The 27,118-nt window shown below is 44.5% G+C and overlaps 1 protein-coding gene across 5 annotated transcripts in view; it reads right to left on the bottom strand.

The window, feature by feature from the left end:
* The window catches only part of MARVELD2 (MARVEL domain containing 2), a 33,629-nt gene continuing 10,636 nt past the window's right edge, over nt 4,126-27,118 (bottom strand). For 4 of the 5 annotated variants that reach the window (NM_001243948.1, XM_021076552.1, XM_021076554.1 and 1 more), the window contains exons 5-8: nt 18,987-19,135; nt 12,474-12,645; nt 7,057-7,107; nt 6,035-6,425 (exon numbers count right to left, since the gene is read on the bottom strand). In NM_001243948.1, the coding sequence (NP_001230877.1) occupies nt 6,303-6,425; nt 7,057-7,107; nt 12,474-12,645; nt 18,987-19,135 (495 nt within the window). In that variant the 3' untranslated portion in view covers nt 6,035-6,302. Of the gene's footprint in view, nt 6,426-7,056; nt 7,108-12,473; nt 12,646-18,986; nt 19,136-27,118 lie in introns of all 5 variants that reach the window. The other variant, XM_021076551.1, reaches the window with a different exon arrangement.

The following is a 27,118-nucleotide window of genomic DNA, read 5'->3' as shown; positions in this document are numbered from 1 at the left end:
AAAAAAAAAAAAAAAAAAAAGAAATGAATGAAATAAATCCCTGACTGCATTCACGGTTAGGACAGCTGCTAATCTGAAGGTGGTATTTGTTTTCTTTGGCTGTCAGCATCCAAATCCCTTCATGGTTTTGGGGAATTCCCCAGGTGATGAATCTCGGTAGGAGCCCCGGCCCACCCACGGAGGCCCAAATAGCCCTTCCCATCCCAGCCTCCTTTGCAATCAGAGCATGGCAAGGGACCTATCTTCCACTAATCCATCTCTCGCTCTGAATCATCTAAACTTGTCACGCAACCAAGGATGGCAGGTTTCGGGGAAGCCTTTAGCCCACAGGGGGCAGTAGGAGAGCTGTTTTCACCAGATGGGATTTTAGGTGTGCTTTGGGGCACTGTTCCAGCTGTGTAGCCTCCCACTCGGTTCCCCAGGCTTCCCAGCAATTCTGTAAGCTAGACAGTAGATGGTAATAAACCCCTTTTTCTTCTTAAATCAACCAGCTTTGGTCTCTGGTGCTTATAACTAAGAATACTGACTGCCAAATCCTCCTACCAAAATTCCCCCATAATGATTGCAAATATTTATTGTTTTCACGGGTAGCACAAAACCGTGTTTTGTGTGAAAAGAGCAACGTTGTATGCTACTTACAGTTCAAACTGTCTTGATAAACACTCATCATGGGTCTAACATCTTGCATTGACTTTAGTTTCTCTGGTGCAATTAAATGGTAGGGTTATCCATTAAACAAATTACAAGGCAAACAATTAAGTCTTTAAATACATACCTGGAGGCAGGGTGTGTGATAAACTCCTTATATGTAGGAACTTTTTTCCCTCTTTATAAAGAAGAAAGGAAGGTGCCAAATCTGTTTCCTATTAATTGGAAAATGCCTCCCCTATTCCCCAGTCTCCTCCTCTTTTCTCCTGTCACATTGGCTTTTAAGTCAATCAGTTGAAATGGAAATGTTCCTTACCCGTGTCAAGGCCATTGCGGAATGCAGCTAATAGGCTATACCAGAATACGCAGACCTCCAAATAAGCCCTGATTACATCATATATTCAATACTAGCTCAAGTTATTATTATTATTATTATTTTGTCTTTTTTGCCATTTCTTGGGCTGCTCCCTTGGTATATGGAGGTTCCCAGGCTAGGGGTCTAATCAGAGCTGTAGCCACTGGCCTACACCAGAGCCACAGCAAGGGGGGATCTGAGCCTTGTCTGTGACCTACACCACAACTCACGGCAACACTGGATCCTTAACCCAATGAGCAAGGCCCCGGATCGAACCTGCAACCTCATGGTTCCTAGTCAGATTCATTAACCACTGAGCCACGACGGGAACTCCAATACTAGCTCAAGTTATTAATAACAAACTGAACTTCTATTAGAGAAAAGTTCTCATTGATAACACTATCAGCACAAAAAGTGTAAAACTAAATGTAAGGATTTTTATGGAGATTTAGGGTTTCAGAAAGGTTTCATGTATTTTCATCTCATCTAATCTCATTGTTCAGAGGACTTGCCTGGGGCCACACAGCTTGAATCTAGACCTAATTCCTGTTCCTTACTTTTTCCCACCATCCAATGTAAACATTAACTTTAAAACAATGATAATATAACTGCATTGCATTAACGCAAAATTTAAAAAAGATAATATTGTCTAGGTTTATTAAAACACGAAACACAATGTATTATATAATAAACTCGTTTTGCGAGTTCCTGTCATGGCGCAGCAGAAACGAATCTGACTAGGAACCATGAGATTGCGGGTTTGATCCCTGGCCTCGCTCAGTGGATTGAGGATCTGGCGTTGCCGTGAGCTGTGGTGTGGGTGGCAGGAATGGCTCAGATCTGATGTTGCTGTGGCTGTGGTGTAGGCTGGCAGCTGTAGCTCCAACTGAACCCCTAGCCTAGGAACTTCCTTATGGCGCAGGTGGGCCCTAAAATGCAAAAACAAAAACAAACAAAAAAACCAAAAAACCCCCCTCATTTTGTAAAAACCAAAACTCTCTTTATAAAATGTACTTACATAAATACATGCCGGTGTACGATGAGACTGGAAGGATGTGCTCCCGTAAGTTCATAGCGATGATCTCCGGGTGGGGGTGGAGGGGCAGAATTATGGGTAATTTTGTGTGAGCTTGGGAGGAAGAGAATGAGCTTATTTTTATTTTCTAAACTTTCTATAATAAATACAGTACCTATATCATTTCTAAAAAAAGTCCTTTATCATTGTTGTTATTAAATAGTCATGTTGCTATCCTACCCTTTTAAAGCAGCCAACTCAGTATCTAACTCAATGAAAAGTCTTAATTGAGCAAGCATCTTCCAGGTATGCTGCAAACATTATTCCAGTTACTTTTCACAACAGATTCATCAGATGGTAAAATCATGCCCTCATCATAGATGAGGAGGCTAATGCTTAGACAGGCTCATTTGTCAAGATCACACAGGAAGTAGCAGCATCCTGGTTGTGCCGAGCTCGAAGTCCACCTTTCCCTTCTTTTTTATTTATTTATTTATTTATTTATTTATTTTGCTTATTAGGGCCACACTTGCGGTGTATGGAGGTACCCAGGCTAGGGGTTGAAACAGCTACAGCTGCCAGCCTACACCACACCCATAGGAATGCAGGATCCAAGCCACATCTGCGACCTACACCACGCAACACCAGATCCTTAACCCACTGAGCCAGGAATCAGACATGCAACCTCATGGTTCCTAGTCAGATTCATTTCCTCTGCACCATGATGGGAACTCTCACCTTCCCCTTCTGCTGGGCTCCTCCTACCTTCCTTCCAAAGAAGCCCAGCTTCTCTATTATAGGAGAGCTTCTTTATCCAGCACATGCTGCTGCAGCCTCTCGATACTCTTCTTTAAAAACATGTATGGTATTAAAGTAGACCATTTAAAAAAGATGACATGGGAGTTCCCGTCATGGCTTGGCAGTAACAAACCCAACTACTACCCATGAGGACACAGGTTCAATCCCTGGCCTCCTCAGTGGGTCAAGGATCTGGTGTTGCCATGAGCTGTGGTGTAGGTCACAGACACGGCTTGGATCTGGTGTTGCTGTGGCTGTGATGTAGGCTGGCAGCTACAGCTCCGATTCAACCCCTAGCCTGGGAACTTCCATATGCAGTGAGTGCAGCCCTAAAAAGACAAAAAAAAAAAAAAAAAAGCAAGCAAGCAAGCATTTGGCACATAACTGGCAAATGAATGAGTGAAAAATACATACTTTTATCTTTCCCAGTTTTAAACATATTGACATATCTTAAAGTTTCAAAATAGAACATATGTTAAAAGTCTGGGGAGAAAGAAAATGTACAGGGAATTATATTTTTCTAAATCTCACAACCTGCCAAAGGTGATTGCTAAGGGTTGAACTGTGTCTCTCCACAAAAAAAAGATATGTTAAAAGTCCTTACCCCTGGAGCTTCAGAATGTGACCTTATTTGGACAGAGGATCTTTGCAGGTGTAATTGGTTAAGATGAAGTCACACTAAAGGTGAGTCACTGATCCAGTTCGATTGGGGTCCTTATAAGAACACAGCCATGGAGTTCCTTTGTGGCCTAATGGGTTAAGGACTGGTTGTGGCTGTGGCTAGGGTCACTGCTGTGGCATGGGTTCGATTCCCAGCCTGGGAACTTCTGCATGTGAGGGCATGACCATAAAACCCCAAAACACAGCCCTGTGAAAACAGAGGCCCAGGGAAAAGGCCCTGTGAAGACAGAGGATTGGGGTGACACGGATACAAGACAAGGACCGTCGAAGACTGCCAGCCAAGACCACCAGAAGCTGGGGAGGACTCCCCGACAGGCTTGAAGAGAGCTGGGCCCTGCCGATGCCTGATTTCAAACATCTAGCCTGCAGAGCAGCAAGACAAATTTCTGTTGTTTGAAGCCTGCGGTACTTGATGAGGGCAGGCAGCCTGAGGAAGCCAGCACCGTGGCCTTGAATTTGAATTCTTGCAAATAATGGGGGAGGAGGAAATAGTCACCTGAACATCATGACCTACAAGCTTTCAATGACTTTCCAGCTTATTTTCTGATGCTGGAAAATATTTTCAAGGACATGCCCCGTCCACTCAGGAATGCTGGAAAAGCAAACAGTAAAGGACACACACAACACACCACGAAACTGAAATTTTAATATGCTAGATATTGACATAAAAACTGTAAAAATCAGCGTTACAACATTGGTTTCCAAAGATTAAAATTTACAACTGTAGTGAAATAAGGCTTCCAAAAGTTAGATTTCCTTAACATTTCACTTCAATATTAACCTCTTTACAGTTTACCAAAATGGCATTATTCCATCTTTTTTTTTGGAAGGCATAAACGCTCTTCTTAAGTGAAATATTAACATGGGGCCCTAATATGTAAAACAGAAAGGGAAGGTGTTTTGTTGGGGGGAAGCTTCCAGAGGGGGGCCACACACTTCCCTAGGTATCACCTCTTAAGACTCTTAGGGCCCGGAACAGTCTGAGAACCACGGAACGAAAATACTAATAATAAACACCAAATAAGATCTCACTGACAAAGGACAAAGAAGTTCATTCAGTAACCTTTTTTTTTTTTTTTTTTTGTCTTTTTAGGGCCACACCCGAGGTATATGGAGGTTCCCAGGCTAGGGGTCTAATTGGAGCTACAGCTGCCAGCCTACGCCAGAGCCACAGCAATGCAGGATCGAAGCCTTGTCTGCAACCTACACCACGGCTCACGGCAACACCGGATCCTTAAGCCACAGAGTGAGCCCAGGGTTCAAACCTGTGTCCTCATGGATATTAGTTGGGTTCGCTACTGCTGAGCCACAGCGGGAACTCCAGTAACCAATATTTTCAAGCCTTTGCTTTTCCATATGCTTTTCTTTGGTTTCATCACCTCAGAAAACTCACTGAGTAGTAACTGCTTGAACGGCAGCTATATTAAGGAGAAACTGTATTTCCACACCTGGGAAATTATCTACAGCACAGATGGTATTGCATAAGATCCAGTAACAGTGATTTTTTAAAAACATTTTGGAGCAGTTCCTCGCTCGTATTAATAAAAACAAAGCGGTTCTCATGAATAAAGCCTCAAAGCCAAGGTAATTCTTAGAACGATGAAGCATTCCAGTAAATCAAAGGGAGATTCTAAGTTGATGTAACATCCTCGGGCCTTAGGATGGATGTCTATTTTTTTTTTTTTTTTTTTCAGGCTGAATATGCGGCACATGGAAGTTCCCAGGTTAGGGATCGAATCAAAGCTACAGCTGCCGGCCTACACCACAGCCACGGCAGCACAGGATCCAAGCCACGTCTGTCACCTACACCACAGCCACAGCAGTATGGGATCTTTAACCCACTGAGCGAGGCCAGGGACTGAACCCATGTCCTCATGAATACTACTCAGGTTTGTTACTGCTAAGCCACCACAGGAACGCCAGGATGGACGTCTAAAAGGATAGAACCAGCAGCAATATTCACACAATCCGTCTGTTAGAGGAGTACAAGAATGGCTGGGCTGTGGGCATCTGGAGGTATAGGCACAGCGCTTAGGAAAAGCAACAAGGCTGCACTGGACCCCAGGGGCACAGGGGAGCATCTGGTTCAGGCGACAGGAGTAGGAGTTATTTACAGCTTTTAAAAGAAGAAAGTCAGAAGGCCCTGACCTTGGTTTAGCTGGCTGGACTTGCTCACTGAGAACCTTTCCTTGAGGTTTCTTCTAGATGGTTCAATTCAAAAACATCTATTTAATTCACAGACGCTAATGCAGTGTGCCAAGCTCTGCTCTAAGTGCTTTACACATATTAACTGAGTTAATCCTCATAACAACCCTAAGAGGTAGGTACTATGATGAGGAAACAGGCATACACAGATTAAGCAACTTGCCCAAGGTCATAAGGCTTGAAAATGTTGATTTCGGATTCAAACCCCTTTCAAGGGAAAAAAGGCCATCTTTGGCTAGCAAGAGAAATTTGTCCTCAAAAAATCCCAGGAACTGGCTGAAGTGAAAAAGGGGAAAGCAGCACCAGAATGGACACTCCACTTGCTCAGCATGTTAGAAGGACAGAATCTCTAAATCAGTTTTAATAAGATAAATGGTACACAGATGAACACAGAATGTCTTCTACGCCTAGTAAAAGCCCTTAGTAAATTTCAGTTTGTTTCACAATGTCTCAAATCACACACTGCTTTCACATGGCATTCCAGCTGAACCAACCAGAAGCTGATCCAGGAGGCATGTGCTTCTCTATCACACAGGTTGGCATAAAAAAGATGGTGAATAAATATAAAGCTTGTTTTAAAAAAGTGGTTTCAAATAGGTTTTAAGAATAACCTTGTATGTCCCAATTCATTACTTTGTCATATTCTTGAATCCTTTGCTTTATGTGGGAAAGCTTATTCTTCAGATAATCACAGCGTTCCTTTTTTTCCAGAAATGTAGGATCCTAGAAAAGAAACAAAGCTATGATCTCAGCCTCTGGCTTCCTGAGCGAAAAATACAGAAACGCACATTATTACCCAGAAAATGACCTTTCACAGCAGATTTTCCTGCAGCAGGTTGCAAAATCTGCCCAACAAAAGTAACAGGTGAGCTCTCGTTTTTTTTTTTTTTTAGTGGACTTCATTTTTTTTTCAAACGGTTTTCATTAATAGCAAACTGGAGTGGCAAGTAGAACTCTGAAGCAATCGTAATGTAAGAGGTTAACAATACATTAAAAAGTAAATAGTGAATATGTAAAGGATGAATAAATGCTCTCTCCAGCCTCTACTCACTTGTGCAGTTAAGGATGGAGTTAGGAACATGTAAAATAAGTTAATAGTTTTGAGTGAAACAGGGTGAAGAGCTCTATTTGGGCTCGTTTCCTGTGGGTGCTAAATCAGGTCCTAGCAGAATGTATTCAAGACAGAGTGAGAAGAAAAGACACCCAGCAGCCAGCCACCCCTGGTCCCTAACAAGTAGCATCTTAAGAAAGACAAAAAAGAACGACTTTCGCTAAAAGAATCTAAAGTCTTGTCAGTTGTCACCACTGTACCTGCATAAGAATATACTTTGAAGAAGAAAATGGTTTTACTCACATTCTTTTTTTTCTTGAACTCTTCGTGGATTCTTGAAATTCTCTCATGTTCCTAAAAATAAGATATTGTATAGGTCAATGAAAATACCTGCAGATAATTACTCAAATCAGATTGCAAGAATGTCTCAGGGTACACTGGATATGAAAACAGAAAGACAATTTTTACCTAAGACTATAATGAAAGTAGTCACACATACATAAAGTCAATCCAATGGATAAATATTTGAGGGCCTTGGGGTCAAGGGGTGAACAGGAAAGAAAAGCCTTTACCTGTGTAGGACCGAGTCGAGTCCCAGTGCTTGCCCTAAGACTTGGTTTCCTTATCATTTAAATGGGAATAATAACCACAACCACTCCATAGTGTTGTGAGAAGGTTCACTTATTTGAAATGATCCTTCTAAAGTGCTTGGCACATAATAACCACATTAGCTATTACGAAGTAGAATTTTTATCCCCTTTGGCAAGTTCTTTCTCAAGTTATTAGGAACTGGGATTAAGAGGCTCAGACTATCCAAGTTATTTTATTTTATTTTTTGTATTTTTGCCTTTTCTAGGGCCGTTCCCTCAGCATATGGAGGTTCCCAGGCTAGGGGTCGAATCGGAGCTATAGCCACCGGCCTACAGGGCCACAGCAACGCGGGATCCGAGCTGCGTCTGTGACCTACACCACAGCTCACAGCAATGCTGGATCCTTAACCCACTGAGCAAGGCCAGGGATCGAACCCACAACCTCATGGTTCCTAGTTGGATTCGTTAACCACTGAGCCACGGCGGGAACTCCAATCTAAGTTATTTTTGAATTAGGCTGCTTCTGGAGTTGCCTTGTGGTGCAGTGGGTTAGGGATCGGGCTTTGTTGCTGCAGTGGCTTGTGTCGTTGTTGTGGCATGGATTCAAGCCCTGGCTGGGAACTTCCGCATGCCACAGGTGTGGCCAAAAAAAAAAGTTGCTTCTAATTTTATGCTAAGTTTTATAATAAATATGAAATTTGTTGAAGAGCTGAACAGTCTATCCAAAGGAAACAGGTTTCCAGAGCAAGGCCCTCATTTATCTGGGTAAACCTATGACTTGGAGATTGCCAAACATTATAAATCTAATATATAGAAAGTAAAATACTAATTTATAATCCTAAAAGCTTCCTCTGAGAACATTTTCCATCATGAACTCATATCCTTTTCCATATATAAATATATATATGCATATATGTATGTGTGTGTGTGTGTGTGTGTGTGTGTATTTTTTTTTTTTTTTTTGGTCTTTCTGTCTTTTCCAAGGCTGCACCCGCAGCATATGGATGTTCCCAGGCTAGGGGTCTAATCAGAGCTGTAGCCACTGGCCTATGCAATAGCCACAGCAATGCCAGATCCAAGCCGTGTCTGCAACCTACACCACAGCTCACGGCAATGCCAGATCCTTAACCCACTGAGCAAGGCCGGGGATCGAACCCGCAACCTCATAGTTCCTAGTTGGATTTGTTAACCATTGAGCCACAATGGAAATTCCTATATATATATATATATATATATATATTTTTTTTTTTTTTTTTTTTTTTTTTTGGTCTTTTTTTTTTAGGGCTGCACTCATGGTATATAGAAGTTCCCAGGCTAGGAGTGTTATTGGAGCTGCAGCTGCTGCCCTATACCACAGCCACAGCAACACCAGATCCAAGCCCTGTCTGTGACCTATACCACAGCTCACGGCAATGATGGATCCTCAACACACTGAGTGAGCCCAGGGCTCAAACCCACATCCTCATGGATATTAGTCAGGTCCATTACCATTGAGCCATGATGGGAACTCTTCCCAAGATGGGAACTCTTCCCAAAATATTTTAACTCATGTCTTTTACAGACTAAGATCATAAGTATTGTTTGTGTCTTGACTACTTTCCATCAGCAAGCTGAGCCTGGTAATTCAGTTATTAACCTCTATTAACAGGTCCTGGATTGGGAATAAAATAGCTGCCTGGGGACAGCGGTGCTGTGCTGGAGATGCAGGCAGAGATGAGAGCTGTAAAGCCTATCCTGGAGTCAGTCAGAGAGACTGAATTAAGAGGGTGAGGACCAGAGGGATTAACTTAAGCAAAATACCTATTTTATGAAATAAACTTGGAAAAGTCATGTGATAGTAATTTTTCAGGGGTGCACGAGCAGGTTTGTGTGAGAACCTATGCCTCCAGCAGGCCCACTGGGTCCTGAAACACCTCCTAGAACCTGCTTGGAGATGAGTAAGCCTTGCCTGGGGACTCCTGTCCATGGCAAAGCCCACCTCATGGGCCATGAGAAGCTCACTTTTGTGATACAATTAATACCTCTACCTTAGATAAGGCCTGGAGGAGATATGGAGACCACAGCCTGGTCATTTGGCTACGTACTTGCCATGCCACACTAAAAACCCCAGGAAGTGATGACTGTCAGTACTGTGTGGGGACATCGCAGGAGGACCCAGTCTCTCAGCGCCTTCTGTAATCAGGACCCTCCCACCCCCAACCCCAGACCCGCACGCCTAGGCCCCAACCACTCACACAAAGCCTACAAGCCTGAGGGCACCGCACCGGCCTTGGCTCAAAGGTTACACATCACAGTCAGGTATCTCAGCATCCCATCTGCTGACCAGCTTGTTCTTCCAACCTGTGCTGATCCAGACGCCTGGTGCCCGCTCCTTCCTTCCTGTGACTCCTCTGAGGGCATCTCAACTTGGTCACCCTTCTTGGACCTTGCTTGTTTCCCAAATGGCACTAACTGACCCGGGACCTGCAGTATTTGTTGGATTTCTCCTGATTCCTGGCACTGGCATCTCGTAGCCAACACCTTCCCATCACTCCAAGATGGGAAAATGCCACACCTCTACACATTCGGCTTAGAGAACTTATAACTCATTTAAAAGAGTTATACTTAAAAGACCGGTCAAAATAAAGATGCCCAACTAACACAGGTCTCAGGAGAAGAATATATATATGTAAATTTGATATTTATTAAAAAATTCTAGGAGTTCCCATCATGGCACAGCAGAGACGAGTCCGACTAGGAACCATGAGGTTGTGGGACTGATCCCTGGCCTTGCTCAGTGGGTTAGGAAGCTGGCATTGCAGTGAGCTGTGGTATAGGTCGCAGTCATGGCTTGGATCTGGCACTGCTGTGGCTGTGGCGCAGGCTGGCAGCTGTAACTCCAAGATTTGACCCCTAGCCTGGGAACCTCCATATGCTGCAGGTGTGGCCCTAAAAGGAAAAAAAAAAAATTCTATATGAGTTTTAAAATTTCAATTACACAAGTAGTAGATTAGATTAATACATTTGCTCACTTTTTTTTTTTTTCTTTCTTTTTTGGCTGTGTCCATGGCACACAGAAGTTCCCCAGGCCAGGGGTCAAACTTGCGCCACAGCAGTGACAATGCTGCATTTTTAACCTGCTGAACCACCAGGGAACTCCAATACATTTACTTCTTTTTTCTTTTTTTTAGGGATGCACCTGTGGCTATGGAAGTTCCCAGACTAGGGGTTGAATTAGAACTGCAGCTCCAGCCTATACCAGGGCCACAGCAATGCAGGATCCAAGCTGGATTTGCAACCTACACCACAGGTCATGGTAATGCCTGATCCTTAATCCACTGAGTGGGGCCAGGGATTGAACCCACATCCTCATGGATACTTGTCTGGTTCATTACTGCAGAGCCACAGTGGGAACTCCTACATTATCTTTTAAAAGGATAGGATAAAAAAAAAAAAATTATCCAGCATTGCCACAGCTGTGATGCAGGTGACAGCTATGGCTAAGATTTGGTCTCTGGCCTAGGGATTTCCATATGCCATGGGTGTGACCATAAAAAAGGATAGGATATTACACACAAATGTTCATAACAGCATTATTCCTAATAGCCAGAAAGTGGAAGCAATTCAATGTCCATCATCTGGTCAATGGATAAAGAAAATGTGGTATATTCCTACAACGGAATATTATTCCATCACAAAAAAGAGTCACGTATTGATTCCTAACATACCAGAGATGAACCCTTAAAACATTACGCTAAGGGAGAGAAGCCAGACACAAGAGGCCACATATGATATCACTGCATTTGCATAAAGTGTTCAAAGTAAGCAAATCCACACAGACAGAAAGTACATTAGTCGCTGTCAGTGGCTGGAGAGGTGGGAAAGAGGGAACAAGTGCTAATGGGATGGGTTATTTTGGGGGAGGATGATGAAAATATCCTGGAATTTGCAAGTGGTAATGATTACACAACCTTGTGAATATACTAAAACCACTGAATTGTACCCTTAAAAGCACTGAATTTTATGGTATGTGAATTATAGCTCAATGAAAACATATGTGTCTGGTAAAAAATGCCACTGGAGTTGCCACTGTGACACAACAGGATTGGCAGTGTCTCTGCAACGCCAGGATGAAGGTTCGATCCCCAGCCTGGCACAGTGGGTTAAAGGATTTGCTGCAGCCACCGCTGTGGTGTAGGTTACAAATGCGGCTCGGATCTGATCCCTGGCCTGGGAACTCCATATGCTGCAGGACAGCCAAAAAAGAAAGGGAAAAAAAGAATGCCATTGCCTATGAGGGCATCCTGATTTCCCAGATTTTATAAAAGGGGGGGGGAGGCAGACCATTACGGAAAAGGCTTACAGCCCCTACAACTGACATCTCCACCCTGGTTTTCCCTCTGCCATCATCACGGTCATCAGTCGGAAGCCTGTGCCCTGCAGCTCACGTCGGCAGCTTCAGAGCCACTCTCCATCCTGACCCACCCTGCTCTCTGGGCCGGGGCGATATCTGCTTGGCTGTGACTTGCCCTGGAGAACATACGGACCCTGGCGGCTCCTCTACACCCCATCCTCCCCTTTGTGAATAAACCCTCCTCAAACGATCTTAGTTCCAGTGTGCTGCCAGGCTCCTCTGGGACCCTGACTGACTCAGTATGTGTCTTAGGCAAATTTATATCTTACCTTTTTTTCTTTTTTCTTTTTGTTTTTTTAGGGCCACACCCATGGCATATGGAAGTTCCCATGCTAGGGGTCAGATCTGAGCTACACCGGATGGCCTACGCCAGAGCCACAGCCACGCAGGATCCGAGCCTCATCGGAGACCTACACCAAAGCTCACGGCAATGCTGGATCCTTAACCCAATGATCGAGGCTAGGGATCAAACCCGGGTCCTCATGGATACTAGTCACGTTCGTTACTGCTGAGCCACATTGGGAACTCCAAGTTTCTATCTTACATCAATAAGAAAATAAAATACTGCTTAGTAATTTAAGGCAAATAACATTAAATTATACAATTTGAATTGTCACCCCAAGGATCATAAGTGACTTTCCCAGACAGCCGGTGGTTAGGCCTGTCTACACGTCACATAAGGTCCGAGTTCATCCTTCCTCTAGCAGCGCTCCTCCCTGGCCACGGCAGGCACTGACCTGCTGGTTTTCTGAACGATGCGGCAGTCTGCTCATCATCGCATCCAGCTCATCAAACTTCTTCAAGACGGCCTGAACTTCCGCGGAGAGCTCCTTGTACTCCGAAAACTGGTCTTGGAACACAGCTTTATAGCGTTCTCGTTCATCATCTGTCTGAATCATAGGGTATTTCCTGAGGAAAAAAATAATAAACCAAAGTTGAGGTGTGGCCAAGATGGCAGAGTAGGAAGACACTGAGGTCACCTCTCCTGCAGGGGTACCGAAGCTGCAACTACTTACAGAGCAACTATCGATGACAAAGCTCTCCTACAAAGATATAAAAGAAAGAACCGCAACAAAACTGGCAGGAGAACAGAGACACAGTACAGTCAAGACCCATATCCTCGGGTGGGTGACCCACCAACAGGGAAATAACTACAACAGCAGGAGGTTCCCATTGTGGCTCAGCAGGAACGAGCCTGACTAGAATCCATGAGGATGTGGGTTCGATCCCTGGCCTCGCTCAGTGGGTTAAGGATCCGGCGTTGCCCTGAACTGTGATGTAGGTCACAGACGTGGCTTGGATCCCATGTTGCTATGGCTGTGGCATAGGCCGGCAGCTGTAGCTCCGATTCCACTCCTAGCCTGGGAACTTTCATATGCCGCAGGTGCAGCCGTAAAAACAAAACAACAAAAAACAACTGCAGAGGGTCTCCTCAAGAAGTGATGTGTTTGAGCCCCACAGTGGGCCCCCCGGCATCAGGAAGACAAGTCCCCAAAATGTTTGGTTTTAAAGGTCAGCAGGGCTGACCCAGAGGGCTGTGGGAAAGAGACTCCACCCTTAAAAGGCACATACAAAATCTCACACAGTCCAGGACTCAAAACAGAAGCAGGAGTTCTCGCTGGGGCACCACGGGTTAAGGATCCAGTGTTGTTTCTGCAGTGGTTTGGGTTGCTGCTGAGGCACAGGTTTGATCCCCACCCGTTGCAGTGGGTTGCCACAGTTGTTTCCAAGGTTGAAGCTGTAGCTCAGATTCGATCCCTGGCCTGGGCACTTCCACATGCCATGGGTGGGGCCAAAAAACCCAAAATGACAGCAACACAAAACCCCCTCAAAACCAGAAATAGTCATCTGAAAGGAGCCTGGGTCAGACCGACCTCCTCATTTTGGAGATCCTTCCAAAGAGGAAGGAAGCAGCAGAAGCTTATGCAGGGGACACAGACAATGATGGCAACCATTTCTGGGAACTTGTTCTACCATAAGGACACTGGTACTGGCTAGGCGTCATTTTGTAATCCTCCCTCTAGCTTATTAGCACAGGGATCTGGCTCAGCCCACCAGCCTGTCAGCACCAGTACTTAGCCTCAGGCAAACCAGCTACTCAGCCGGGAACACAGGCCCACCCACCAGCATGCCAGCTGCGTTAAGACTCCCTGGTCCCCTAGCAGCCCTGGACCTGGCCCTGTCCACCATTGGGCCCACACCAGTTCCAGAACCCCAGGACCTAGCTCCATCCACCAGCAGGCTGAAATTCCAGGACCCCCAGGACCTAGCACACCTGCCAAAAGGCCAACATCAATTCCAAGACACTTTGGGCCCTTCAGCCCTGGGATCTGACCCCCTCACCAGGGGGCTGATGCCATCTTTGGGACACCCTGGACCCCATAGCCTGCCATATCATGAATAGCCTCATTCAGCAGACTGACACTAGATCTGAGACCCCCAGGCCTGCAACCACCAACCCTGAAAACCAGCTGTGCCCACCTATGGGCCAGCACTAGCTCCAGAACCTGCAGGGCTCCATATCCAGCAACCTCATGACCAGCTTCACCAACCAGTGGCCAGCAGCCTTCGCACAAGGTAGGGCTTGGCAACCTACAGGACTGGGGACCAGCCACAGCTACCAGATCACTCATAGCACTCAGCCTGCCTCAACAGAAGGCTCCGAGAGCCCACAGAGGGGACACCCCTAGAGCACAGAGCTCTGGTGACCAGGAGGGAGTGCACTACTGGGACACTTGGGGCATTTTCTGCAAAAGATCATTTCTCTAAGATCGAGAAACAAAACCAACCTACCAAATATATAGAAATAAGACAGCAAATTAGGCAAAATGAGGCCACAGGCAATTATGTTCCAAACAAAAGAACAAAATAAAATTTCAGAACAAAGTAGAGAGAAGATAGACAATCATAAAGGTGTTCAAAGAACCCAGAAAAAGAATGGATGAGCAAGGTGAGAAGTTAGAAGTTTTATTTATTTATTTATTTATTTATTTATTTTTAGGGCTGCACCGTAGCACATGGAGGGTCCCAGGCTAGGGGTCCAATTGGAGCTACAGTTGCCGGTGTACACCACAGCCTCAGCAACGCGGGATCCAAGCAATCTACACCACAGCTCACGACAACACCAGATCCTTAACCCACTGAGCGAGGCCAGGGATCAAACCCGCAACCTCATGGTTCCTAGTGAAATTTGTTTCCACTGTGCCATGACGGGAACTCCTAGCCTTATTTTTTTGTCTCTTCTAGGGCTGCACCCTCAGCATATGGAGGTTCCCAGGCTAGGGATCTGCTCGGAGCTGTAGCCGCCGGCCTACACCAGAGCCACGGCAACGCGGGATCCGAGTTGTGTCTGTGACCTATACCACAGCTCACAGCAACACCGGATCCTTAACCCACTGAGCAAGGCCAGAGATGGAACCTGCAACCTCATGGTTCTTAGTCGGATTCATTAACCACTGAGCCACGACGAGAACGCCCTAGAAGTTTTAAATAAAGAGTTAAAAAATAAAAAGAAGAATCAAGTACAGCTGAAGAATACAATAACTGAAATGAAAAACATACTAGAAGATGAAAATCACTGGTGGGTCAGTGTGTTAAGAATCCTGCCTTATCACTGCTATGGCTCAGGTTGGATCCCTGGCCCAGGAACTCCCACATGCCATAGGCACAGTAAAGAAAAATTCACACACACACACATGAACACACAGACACACACACACATACACACACTAAGAGGAATCAACAGTAGATTAGATGATACAAAGCAAACGATCAGCAAACTGGAAGAAAGAACAGTGGGAATAACTCAAAGTGAACAGAAAAGGAAAAAAGAATTTAAAAAAACGAGAAAAGTTTAAGAGACCTCTGGGACAACATCAAGTGCACTAACATTCATGATATGGGGGGCCCAGAGAGAAGAGAGAGAGAAAAGGGGCAGAGAACATATTTGAAGACACAATAGCCTAAAGCTTCACTAACCTGGGCAGCAAAGGAAGAGCAACAATTTACTACAAGGGAATTCCCATAAGGTTATCATATGACTTTTCGGCAGAAACTCTGCAGGCCAGAAGGGAGTGACATAATATATTTAAAGCAACAATAAGGAAACACCTATAGCCAAGAATACTCTACCTGGCAAGGCTTTCACTCACATTTGATGGAGAGATCAAAAGTTTTACAGACAAGCCAAAGTTAAAAGAGTGTTAGTTCTACCAAACCAGCTTTACAAGAAATCGTACCGTATTTTTTTTTTCTTTTTAGGGCCTCACCTGCAGCACACATGGAAGTTCTCAGGCTAAGGGGTCAAATCAGAGCAGCAGCTGTCAGGCTACATCACAGCCACCGGCTCCAAGCCACATCTGTGACCTACATTGTAGCTTGTGGCAATGCTAGAACCTTAACCCATCGAGCATGGCCAGGGATCAAAACTGCATCCTCACAGATACTATGTTGGGTTCTTAATCCAATGAACCACAACAGAAACTCCCACAAGAAATTTTAAAGGAACTTCTCTAAGTAGAAAAGAAAAGGCCACAACCAGAATTCCCTGGTGGGCTAGCAGTTAAGGATCTGGTGTTGTCACTGATGAAAGTAACAAAAGGGAAAATCTAATTGGTAAAGGCAAACACACAGTAAAGGTAGTAAATCAGTCCTGTATGAAGCCAGTAGGAGAAAAAAAAGCTAGTAGGAAGGTTAAAAATCAAAAGTCATAAAATCATCCATATCCACAATCCAGATGTATGTGTTAAGGGATACACAAAATAAAGATATAAATTTTTTTTTCTTGTCTTTTTGCCATTTCTTGAGCCACTCCCGCGGCATGTGGAGGTTCCCAGGCCAGGGGTCTAATCGAAGCTGTAGCCGCCGGCCTACGCCAGAGCCACAGCAACGCTGGATCCGAGCCGCATCTACGACCTACACCACAGCTCCAATGCCAGATCGTAAACCCACTGAGCAAGGGCAGGGATCGAACCTGCAACCTCATGGTTCCTAGTCAGATTCGTTAACCACTGCGCCACGACGGGAACTCCAAAAAGATATAAATTTAATGTCAAAAGCAGTAAACTTTGGGGGTGGAGATCAAAAATGGGTGATTGTTAAAATGCGTTCAAACTTAAGAGCCCAGCAACTTAAAATAATCGCATATATATGGTTTGCCCTATATAAACCTCATGATAACCACAAATCAAAAATCTATAATAGATACGCACAAAAGAGAAAGAAATCAAAATATCAGAGTCATGAAATCACGAGGGGAGGGAGTTCCCTGGTAGCTTAGCAGTTAAGGACTCAGTGTTGTCACTGATGTGGCTTGGGTCACTGCTGTGGTTGCAGGTTTGCTCCTTGGCCCAAGAACTCCCACATTCTGAGGGCATGCACCGCCCCCTCCCCAAAAGAAATCACAAGGGAAGAGAGGAAAAGGAGAAGAACAACAACAACAAAAAACCTATAAAAACAAACCCCAATCAACAAAGTGGCAATAAGCACATATCTATCAATAATTATTTTATTTATTTAGTCTTTTAAGGGCCGCACCCTCGGCATATGGAGGTTCCCAGGCTAGAGGGTGAATTGGAACTATAGCTGCTGGCCTACACCACAGCCACAGCAACACTGGATCCTAGCCTCATCTGTGACCCAAACTACAGCTCATGGTAAAGCGGGATCCTAACCCACTGAGCAAGGCCAGGAATCAAACCCACGTGCTGATGGATACTAGTCAGGTTTGTTAACCACTGAGCCATAACGGGAACTCCAGGCTCGCAGTTTCGGCTCCAATTCAACCCCTACCCCAGAAACTCCCATACGCCAGCAGGCGTGGCCGTAAAAAGAAAAGAAAAAAAAGAATGAAACCTTGCCATTCACAGCAACATGGATGGACCTAGAGGGTATTTTATTTACTGAAATAATTCACATACAGAAAAACAAATACTGCATGATTTCACTTATATGTGGAATCTAAAAAAAACCCAAAACAATTGAACAAGTATAACAGAAACTGACTCACAGGTACAGAGAACAAACATGTGGTTGCCAGAGGGCAGAGGGGTAGGGGGTAGGGGGAAGTAAAGAAATAGGTAAAAGAGATTAAGAGTTGCAAACTTTCAGTTGCAAAACAAATGAGTCAAAGGTATGAAATGTACAGGGTGGGGAATGTAGTTGATAACTATGTGGTATCTTTGAATAGAAACAAAACTTTTTTGTTTGATTGTAACTAAACTTACTGGCCATGATTTTGAAATGTACAGAAAAATCAAATCACTGTGTTGTGTGTTAGGAACCCAGTGTTTTAACAGGTCAATCATACCTCAAAAACAAACACAAAAGGGGTGAGAGGAGGAATTCAAAAGGTACAGCCTCTATCCACCCCTCAGACCCTATTGGACAAGGACTGATATAGGTAATTGAACACGCCAATGGGAGAAAACCACATCTTTCTGGACCCCACTTTGGTGCCCCTCACCATCTTTACGAGATAAAAATTTCTAGAGGACAATAGAGAAAGGAGGGCTCTCCTCCTGGCTCCCAGCTGTCCTGGGAGCTATCTGCTTTCCTTCAATACTTTGCTTGTTTGCAAAAAGAAAAAAAGGTACAACCTCTAGTTAGAAGATAAATAAGCACTAGGGATGTAATGTACAAACATGATAAATATAATTAACACTTCTGTATGTTATATATCAAAGTCGTTAAGAGAAAATCCTGAATTCTCGCCATAAGAAAAAAATTTTTGTTTCTTCGAATTTTATATCCATGTGAGATGATGGATGTTCACTAAACTTACTGTGATAATCATTTCATGATCTATTAAAACTGGGAAGAGGGAGTTCCCACTGTGGCAGAGCTTGCAGCTGTGGCTGGGATGTGATCCCTGGCCCAGGAACTTCCATATGCTGTGGCTGTTTCCCCCTGCCCCCGGCCCCCCCCCAAAAAAAAAACCTGGAAAGAATAAAAATAAACCAAAGGGATAACTTTTTCACCAAAACAAGAAGGATGGGAAATCGGCTTATTATCTTATTCCTCAGTGAAACACTGTACCTTCAATTCAACGTACTACCTCTCAGGAAACAAGCACCCATTTGGAAACTATTTCCACCTTGAAGAGCTTTTTTTTTTCTTTTGGTCTGTGCCCGTGGCACATGGAAGTTTCTAGGCCAGGGATCAAACCTGCACCCCCAGCAGTGACAACACCAAATCCTTAAGTCGCTGCACCACAAGGGAACTCCTGAGGGTGGCCTTAGATAGACACTCACGCCACGTAGTCCGGCATCACGATAGGTTTAGGGATGTGGCCTGGAGGGATGTGTCCACTCAGTAGTTCAGGTTTCATTTTTGTTGCTCTCAATTCTTTACAGTGAACTTCTTGGTCTCTCTGCCTGTCACAAGCAGTGGCCAGGTCGCACTACAGTTAGGAAGAAAAAGAGGGTTAATTTATAAACAAAAGCAGCAGCAAAAAAAAATCCCAACTTTATTCTTAGAAGAAAGCTGTCAGACGAGGGCAGGAGGAAGAAAGGTAGAGAAGGTAGAGACAGCAATCAACATTTCCCTTCAAAAAAACAAACAACCCATCAAAAAATGGGCAGAAGATCTAAACAGACAATTCTCCAAAGAAGACATACGGATGGCCAAAAAACATATGAAAAGATGTTCAACATCACTCATTATTAGAGAAATGCAAATCAAGACCACTATGAGGTACCACCTTACACCAGCCAGAATGGCCATCATCAAAAAGTCTACAAACAATAAGTGCTGGAGAGGGTGTGGAGAAAAAGGAACCCTAGTACACTGCTGGTGGAATTGTAAATTGGTGCAACCACTGTGGGAAACAGTATGGAGATTCCTCAGAAAATTAAACATAGAACTGCCATTTGATCCAGCAGTCCCACTCCTGGGCATCTATCCAGAGAAGACCATGACTTGCAAAGACACACGTACTCTAATATTCATTGCAGCACTATTTTCAATAGCCAAGACATGGAAACAACCTAAATGTCCATCGACAGAGGAGTGGATCAAGAAGATGTGGTACATATACACAATGGAATATTACTCAGCCATTAAAAAGGAAGGAAATACCAGCATTTTTAGCAACATGGATGGACCTAGAAACTATCATGCTAAGTGAAGTCAGCCATACAATGAGACATCAACATCAAATGCTTTCACTGACATGTGGAATCTGAAAAAAGGATACAATGAACTTCTTTGCAGAACAGATACTAACTCACAGACTTTGAAAAACTTAAGGTTTCCAAAGGAGACAGGTTGGAGGTAGGGGGATGCGCTGGGGTTGTGGGATGGAAATCCTATAAAATTGGATTGGGATGATCATTGTACAACTACAAATGTAATAAATTCATTAAGTGATAAAAAAACATTTCCTTTCAGAATTACACTTTTTTGTTGTTTTGGGGTTTTTTTCTTTCTTTCTTTTTTTTTTTTTAAGGCCACATCCTCAGCATATGGAGGTTCTCAGGCTAGGGGTCCAATCAGAGCTACAGATGCTGGCCTACGCCACAGCCACATCAGATCCAAGCAGCGTCTGTGACGTACACCACAGCTCATGGCAACGCCGGATCCTTAACCCACTGAGCAAGGCCAGAGATGGAACCCACAACCTTGTGGTTCCTAGGATTCCTTTCCTGCTGGACAGAAACTCCAAGAACCACACATTTGATAGTCACAAAGTTGTTCTGAACACTTTTGTAACAGTTAGGGAACCACAGTGAGATACAAAGTACACAATAGATAAAATGCCCTCCAGTTCCCAATGGTGAGACCCTCAAAGGTGGATATTGAAATGGTACATGTTTCTTAAGAACTTTTAACATTTAAGACAGATACCCCAACTAACTGTGAAAGAATAGCAAATTTAATTCAAAATAAGAAATTCAGGGATAGGAATGGAATAAGTCTACTTAAATGGAAAGAGGGGGAAAAAATGACACCAGGACCTTGAGATGAATCAATTACAAGCAGCCACTGAGTAGGTGGGAAAGGGAAATGAGTCACGTTGTTTCATGATCTGAAAAGGAGAGCAAGCAAATCCAGGGGCAGGTGGTAGATGTCATTATGTGCCCAGGGGTTCTTAATCCGTGGTTCCCAGAAGTAGTCTACAAAAGTGTTGGAGATAGTGTTTTAAGCCATCTGCCTTCTACACTGGAGAGCTTCCAGAGGGCTTGGTAGTAAAAAAAAAAAAAAAAAAAATGGTGCATTCAAAAGATGGGGAAAGAACACAAGACAAAGAGGCCCAGGGAGGAAGAATCAGGGGATGGGCTATCAGAGAGCTAAAATAGCCAACAGAAGGGACTCAGGGGTGGAAGACCCAGGGGAGCCCACTGCAGAATGGGAAGGCTGAGCCGAGTGTGAGACAGGAGGTAGATGGGCCCCTGGGCTGAGAACAGCTGGGACTTGTTAGGAGGAGTAAATTGAGCCTTGTTTCTCTTTGTCACATCAAAGAGAAAGTTAATTGCAGGAGCTGAGCTCTGCTGGAGTAGAAAGATAAGATGCCCACATCAATCCCTCATGGGGTCAAGGAGACCTCCCCAGTTACACATGTGCAGTGGGACTCCTAGGGGTCAGAAAGGGAGGCGGTGCCAGGCCATAAGCCCTGATACCGTCCCGGCAGCCTTTGCTCTGGAATCCATCTTTGCCAAAAGATGCGCACACGCATGGAGGATCCTGTGTCCAGTCAGGTGTGAGAATTAAAACAAGGCAATTGGCTAAACAAAGACCTAGAAGAACCGTCCTATGTAAGTGAGTCAAATCACCTCTCTGGCGAGCTCCTCACTCAGGGGGATGCCCACACCCCCACTCCTCTTTGCTTCTTTTCTGGCTTAAATAAACCACTTCTCTGTGTGCTCTCCCAAAAGTTATACTGTGTCGCTAACAATAAACTTTATACCTATTTTCAGTCTTTGCCTTCTTGAAACATTCTTGCTTTCAACAGGGGGCAAAAATCAGGGCAATTCTACTTCTAGTCTCTAGCTAATCTAGCGGCTGGGACTCCTGGTTTTCATCCAGGCAGCCCAGGTTCAATTTCTGAGCAGAAAATTAAGATCTCGCTCCAAGCCATCACTCACTGCTGTCTCTCAGAGTTCCAAGTGTTCAGGGAAAAGACTGCTTGGGGACCCCACTGGGTGGCGCCTACAAACACCAACCAAGTTGGTGATGCTGGTGGATTCCAGGAGAGGGGTTTCCGTGTCGTACATAAAAGAGCGAGGTTCAGAAAGGTTCAGTAAATTCTCCACGGTCTAACAGCTATGAAGAGGAAATGCCACAATTAAAACCAAGCACCTTTTTGGCTTGCTGATTCTTTGAGTAACACAAGAAAACCAGTATTTCTAAATGTGTATTGCTCAATCCTCAAGTTCCTCAAGTTCTAGGAGCATGCTAGAAAGGAGTCTGTGATGAGCAGCGTGGGCAATGCCATATCACCTGGACATGTAGATTCCACGACAGGGAAGAAAGCTCCCTCCACACACCCCCTGGGCCTTCAGTCCCTGCTTGCTTGCTGAATTAAACTCACTGAACTAAACTGAGAGTGGCTCGGGAGGGCCCCTACTCCACTGAAAACAGAACATAAAACAGGATTTTAGAATCTTGCACTTTTCCTTGTCAGGCAGCTTTTAAAATCCTTTGTTTCCTGATTTCTCTCTCTCTGAGGCTGCCTTTGAGGTTTGGTTTAACATTAGCTCATTCTAGAAACCAACAGCTGTTAACTCACCGAACAGCATACACAGCCCACGGATTAGACAGCTAAGACGTGGCTGTTGCTGGCTCTCCCGCCCTTGGTTGGGGGGTGGGTGTTGGCTTGCACCTGAGGCTCTGGCTGGAAGGGGAACCAGATCATCTTGGCATAGAAAGGACCCTCAGTAAAAGCAGAAAACCCAGAGGAAGGGAGATCAAACCAGAGTATTTTAGGAAACATATTCTGAGGCTAGTATCAATTCTGCTTTGTTCCTTGATGGTCATGCCATTTCTTCAGCCTAATGAGTTCTTGTATGTTTAACCTTGGAAATGAATAATGGTATTCAAATTAGAGGAAACTTTTTTGGCTTAAGTGGATTTCCATTTCAGGGCATCCCTTTTTAGTTTCTAAATGTTTAACCATCTGTTTCTCCTGAGGCCGCCTGAGGAGTGACCATGGAGCAACTGACCCTCTAGGTCAGCAGCCCCAGGTGTCAAGCTCACATTTCCTGGTCAAAATCTTCAATTCTACACAGGTAGTCGTGTTGGGCAGGAGAGTCCATATGAGGTTCCTCTCCCCAACTCCAGCTAAAGCTTTCTCAAGCAGAAACTGTTCATTTTCCTTACTTGCTTATTCCTAATTCTAAGATTTACTTATTAATATGAAAAGGGAGTTCTAAGGAGTCAGGATATTTCCACACAGACATTTTCACCTGCTTTATATATATATATTTTTTTGTTGTTGCTGTTGTTGTCTTTTTGCCATTTCTTAGGCTGCTCCCGCGGCATATGGACGTTCCCAGGCTAGGGGTGGAATCGGAGCTATAGCCACTGGCCTACACCACAGCCACAGCAACATGGGATCCGAGCCGCGTCTGCAACCTACATCACAGCTCACGGCAACGCCAGATCCTTAACCCACTGAGCAAGGTCAGGGATTGAACCCGAATTCGGGTCGGATTTGTTAACCGCTGCGCCACGACGGGAACTCCCCTGCTTTATATTTTTTTAAAAAATGGTCTTAACACTTTCTTTCATCCTTTTTGGATGAACCTCACTGATTATCAGTTCAGAAAACCTATGGGGGGGAATCTACTAGATATCAGAAAAAATTAAAACCTCTTTAGGCTTTCATGGGAAGGATACAATGGGGCTCCAGCCTTGGGACAAGCCATTCTCGAACAGCATTCCTGATAAACACACAGCCCCAGACGTCATATGACCTCTCCTTGCACCTAGCAAAAACCAGCCTTGTCAGCAAATGTCAGAAAAGCTTTACTGGAGGCAAGAGAAAGTAATTAAGCCATGGGATAAGTAGTGCTATGGATATAATTACTAAGCTTTTCAAATTAAAAATGGGCTGAATAAATACACTGTCAAGGTAGAAACAGGGAGAGCCAGACATGTGTCTCAGTGTGCTTTTGTCCAATTTCTGATTTTCCTTCCTTTGAGCCTACGACATAATGATACATAGACCCCAATTCCAACCCCTCGCCGTCACCTTTCATGCACAGATTAGATTCTGACTTTTCTGGTTTAGAAAAAAAATCTGCTCCACACTTAAGGACTTATTAGAATTCGTTTCTGTCTCTGAATTATTTTATGTCTGTATGTTATTTCTTTTTAAAATGAGCTTATATGCTTTTTAAAAATTTTATTCGTGAAAGTACAAAAGAAGGGACAGCTTAGCAGTTATTTCCAAACAAGGGACAGGATACTTTGTTTTGTTTGTTTTTTGGTCTTTTTAGGGCTGCACCTGCAGCATATGGAGGCTCCCAGGATAGGGTTCGAATTGGAGTTTTAGCTGCTGGCCTACACCACAGCCACAGCAATGTGGGATCCAAGCCACGTGGGCGATCTACACCACAGCTCGTGGGGACACCGGATCCTTAACCCACTGAGGAGGCCAGGATCGAACCTGCATCCTCATGGATACTAATCAGATTCATTTCCACCGAGCCATGATGGGAACTTCTGGGACAGGATAATTAAGTTCGGAGAGGATAAGTTTCCTCAGAATAACAGAGAGTAGTACTCAAATTCAGTTCTGCCTGATTCCAGAATTTATTTTCTTTTTTTTTTTTTTTTTTTTTTTTTGTCTTTTCTAGGGCCGCACCTGTGGCATATGGAGGTTCCCAGGCTAGGGGTCTAATCGGAGCTGTAGCCATTGGCCTATGCCACAGCCACAGCAATGCCAGATCCGAGCCGTGTCTGTGACCTACACCACAGCTCACAGCAATGCTGGATCCTTAACCCACTGAGTGAGGCCAGGGATTGAACCCACAACCTCATGGTTCCTAGTCTGATTCGTTAACCACTGAGCCACGACGGGAACTCCAAGAATTTTTTTCTTTTCGCCACACTGTGCTACCTCTTCTGTGATCTTCTAAGATTCCTCCCCACTAAGAACTGGGAAGGGAGCAGGAGAAAATCATACCCAGTGAGAAGCTGGAGATTCGATCTTTTCCATAAGGTTTCTTGTTGGTAAGCCCAATACTGATTCTTCAATTAAGTCACGAGAGCCCCTCTGTCTCTGGATACACCTAAATATGTTGATCTACAGTGACCCTTCTCCCAGGAAGAGAGGCCTGTGAAAGGGTGCTCTTTGGATTCAGCTCCCATATCATGAAAGACCAGAAGTTAACTGCACTGATATGATTTTCAAAAGAGTCCTAGGAATGGGGATTCTACCTCCCCTAAGGTCATTCCTGGTTATTCCAAAGACTCAGGATCTGAGTCGCTGCAACACATCCCCGACACAGCAGGGCAGCCTTCCAGGGCAGCCCGAAAGATGTGCCTAGACCTCTCCAGCAGATCTTTTTAATCCTGTCCTAACTGTGGAGGCTGAGTCAGCCACACTCTCTAACAACAGCACAGACCACCGTACCACTGGGGGCAACTTCTTCCAACTCAGCCAACACTTTCAGGTTGACTCTACTCTGCACTTAAGCCCCTTGGCAAATCCCACTACCTCAGGGACTGACCAGAAGGCCCATAAATTCCACCCCAGACAAGAAGGACCACTGTTGCCGCGTCAGTGCCACATGGAGCTCAGTGAGATGTCACCGCCCAGCCAGGTGCTGCAGTCAACATCTGCAGAGTGCACACCCCCTTTAACCCCCACAAAGTAAAGAGAGTACTCCCTTATGACCCTGGGAGTGTTCTGAAGTGTACTCCTGATGTCAGCGTTCTGACCTCAGATTCTGACATCACTTGTTAACAAGAGCGTCACCTTTTAGAAAGTGAATTTACTTACATAGGAGTTTTCAGGTCTCTTTTCCATTATGAAATCTTTCTAACCCAAATCCATCTTCTAAACCAACGTCTGAGTAAGCTTGATATTTTCCATGCACTGAACATTATTTTAGGGCTCTTTTTTGGGGGCTGGGGGGGCCATGTCCATGGCACGCAAAGATCCTGAGCCAGGGATCAAACCCACGCCCGAGCAGCAATCCAAAGAAGAGCACTGACAACACCAGATCCTTAACCTGCTGAGCCACCAGGACACTCCTATTTTAGGACACTTACTGGGCTGTAATGTAGTAATGGCTGTCATTCCCAACCAGGCTAAAATTTGTGAGTTTCCAAATCAGTTCCTCTGAGAGAGTCGAATTTATCAATAGGTTATGGCAACACTGCAATCTTTTTTGGAACTTTTTTTTAATGGTTGCACTCTCAGCATATAGAAGTTCCTGGGCCAGGGACTAAATCCGAGCTGCAGTTCTGACCTACAATGCTGAATCCTTTAACCCACTGTACCAGGCTAAGGATTGAACCCACACCTCCACATCTACCTGAGCCACTGCGGTCAGATTCTTTTTTTTTTTTTTTTTTTTTTTTTGTCTTTTGTCTTTTCTAGGGCGACACCCGTGGCATATGGAGGTTCCCAGGCTAGAGGTCCAATCAGAGCTGTTGTTGCTGGCCTATGCCACAGCCACAGCAACGCCAGGTCCTTAACCCACTGAGCGAGGCCAGGGATTGAACCCACAACCTCATGGTTCCTAGTTGGATTCATTTCCGCTGAGCCATGACAGGAACTCCTGCAGTCAGATTCTCAACCCATTGCACCACAGTGGGAACTCCAGCATGGCAATCCTGAATGAGAGTATTGGCAACGATCTGCCAAAGCCACCCTTACGATGACTTTGGATTTGGAAGACTGCGCTCTCCAGCTGGCCAGACTCATTCACGTCTCTGCGCTAACACTGGAAGGCAGGCACAGGGTGAGTTAGGGAATTTGCACTTAAATCTCAAAGGGCCAATGTAATAAATAATTAATAAATTATTTAAATATCAGCATTATGTTCCTAATCTCAATACTTGAAATGAATATTTATTAACTTATTTGGAACAAAAAAAAATGAATAGGTAATATAGAGACAGGATATATCATTCAAAAGGTCCAAAGGGTACATAATGAAATATTTCATAGACCAGCTCACACCAGCCTCACTGGTCCCATGCCTTAAAGGGTCAGCATTCCTCTTCCCCTGTCCCCCCCCGCCCCACCCCAATAGGCAGCCCTCCTAAAGGCAGCTACCATTTAACAGCTTCAGGTATGCCTGATAGGTATAGTTTAGATACCTTAAAGGTAAGCATTTGTTTAGCTTACTCTGATGGTCATTATCAGAGTTAGAATATGTCTAAGTGAAATGTAGATCCTGACAAAATAAATGCTGAATAAATAACTGAA

Source organism: Sus scrofa, chromosome 16 (assembly GCF_000003025.6).
Source record: "Sus scrofa isolate TJ Tabasco breed Duroc chromosome 16, Sscrofa11.1, whole genome shotgun sequence".
Taxonomy (NCBI): domain Eukaryota; kingdom Metazoa; phylum Chordata; class Mammalia; order Artiodactyla; family Suidae; genus Sus; species Sus scrofa.
Note: the sequence above shows the minus strand (reverse complement) of the source record. Positions and strands in the feature narration are given on the sequence as shown.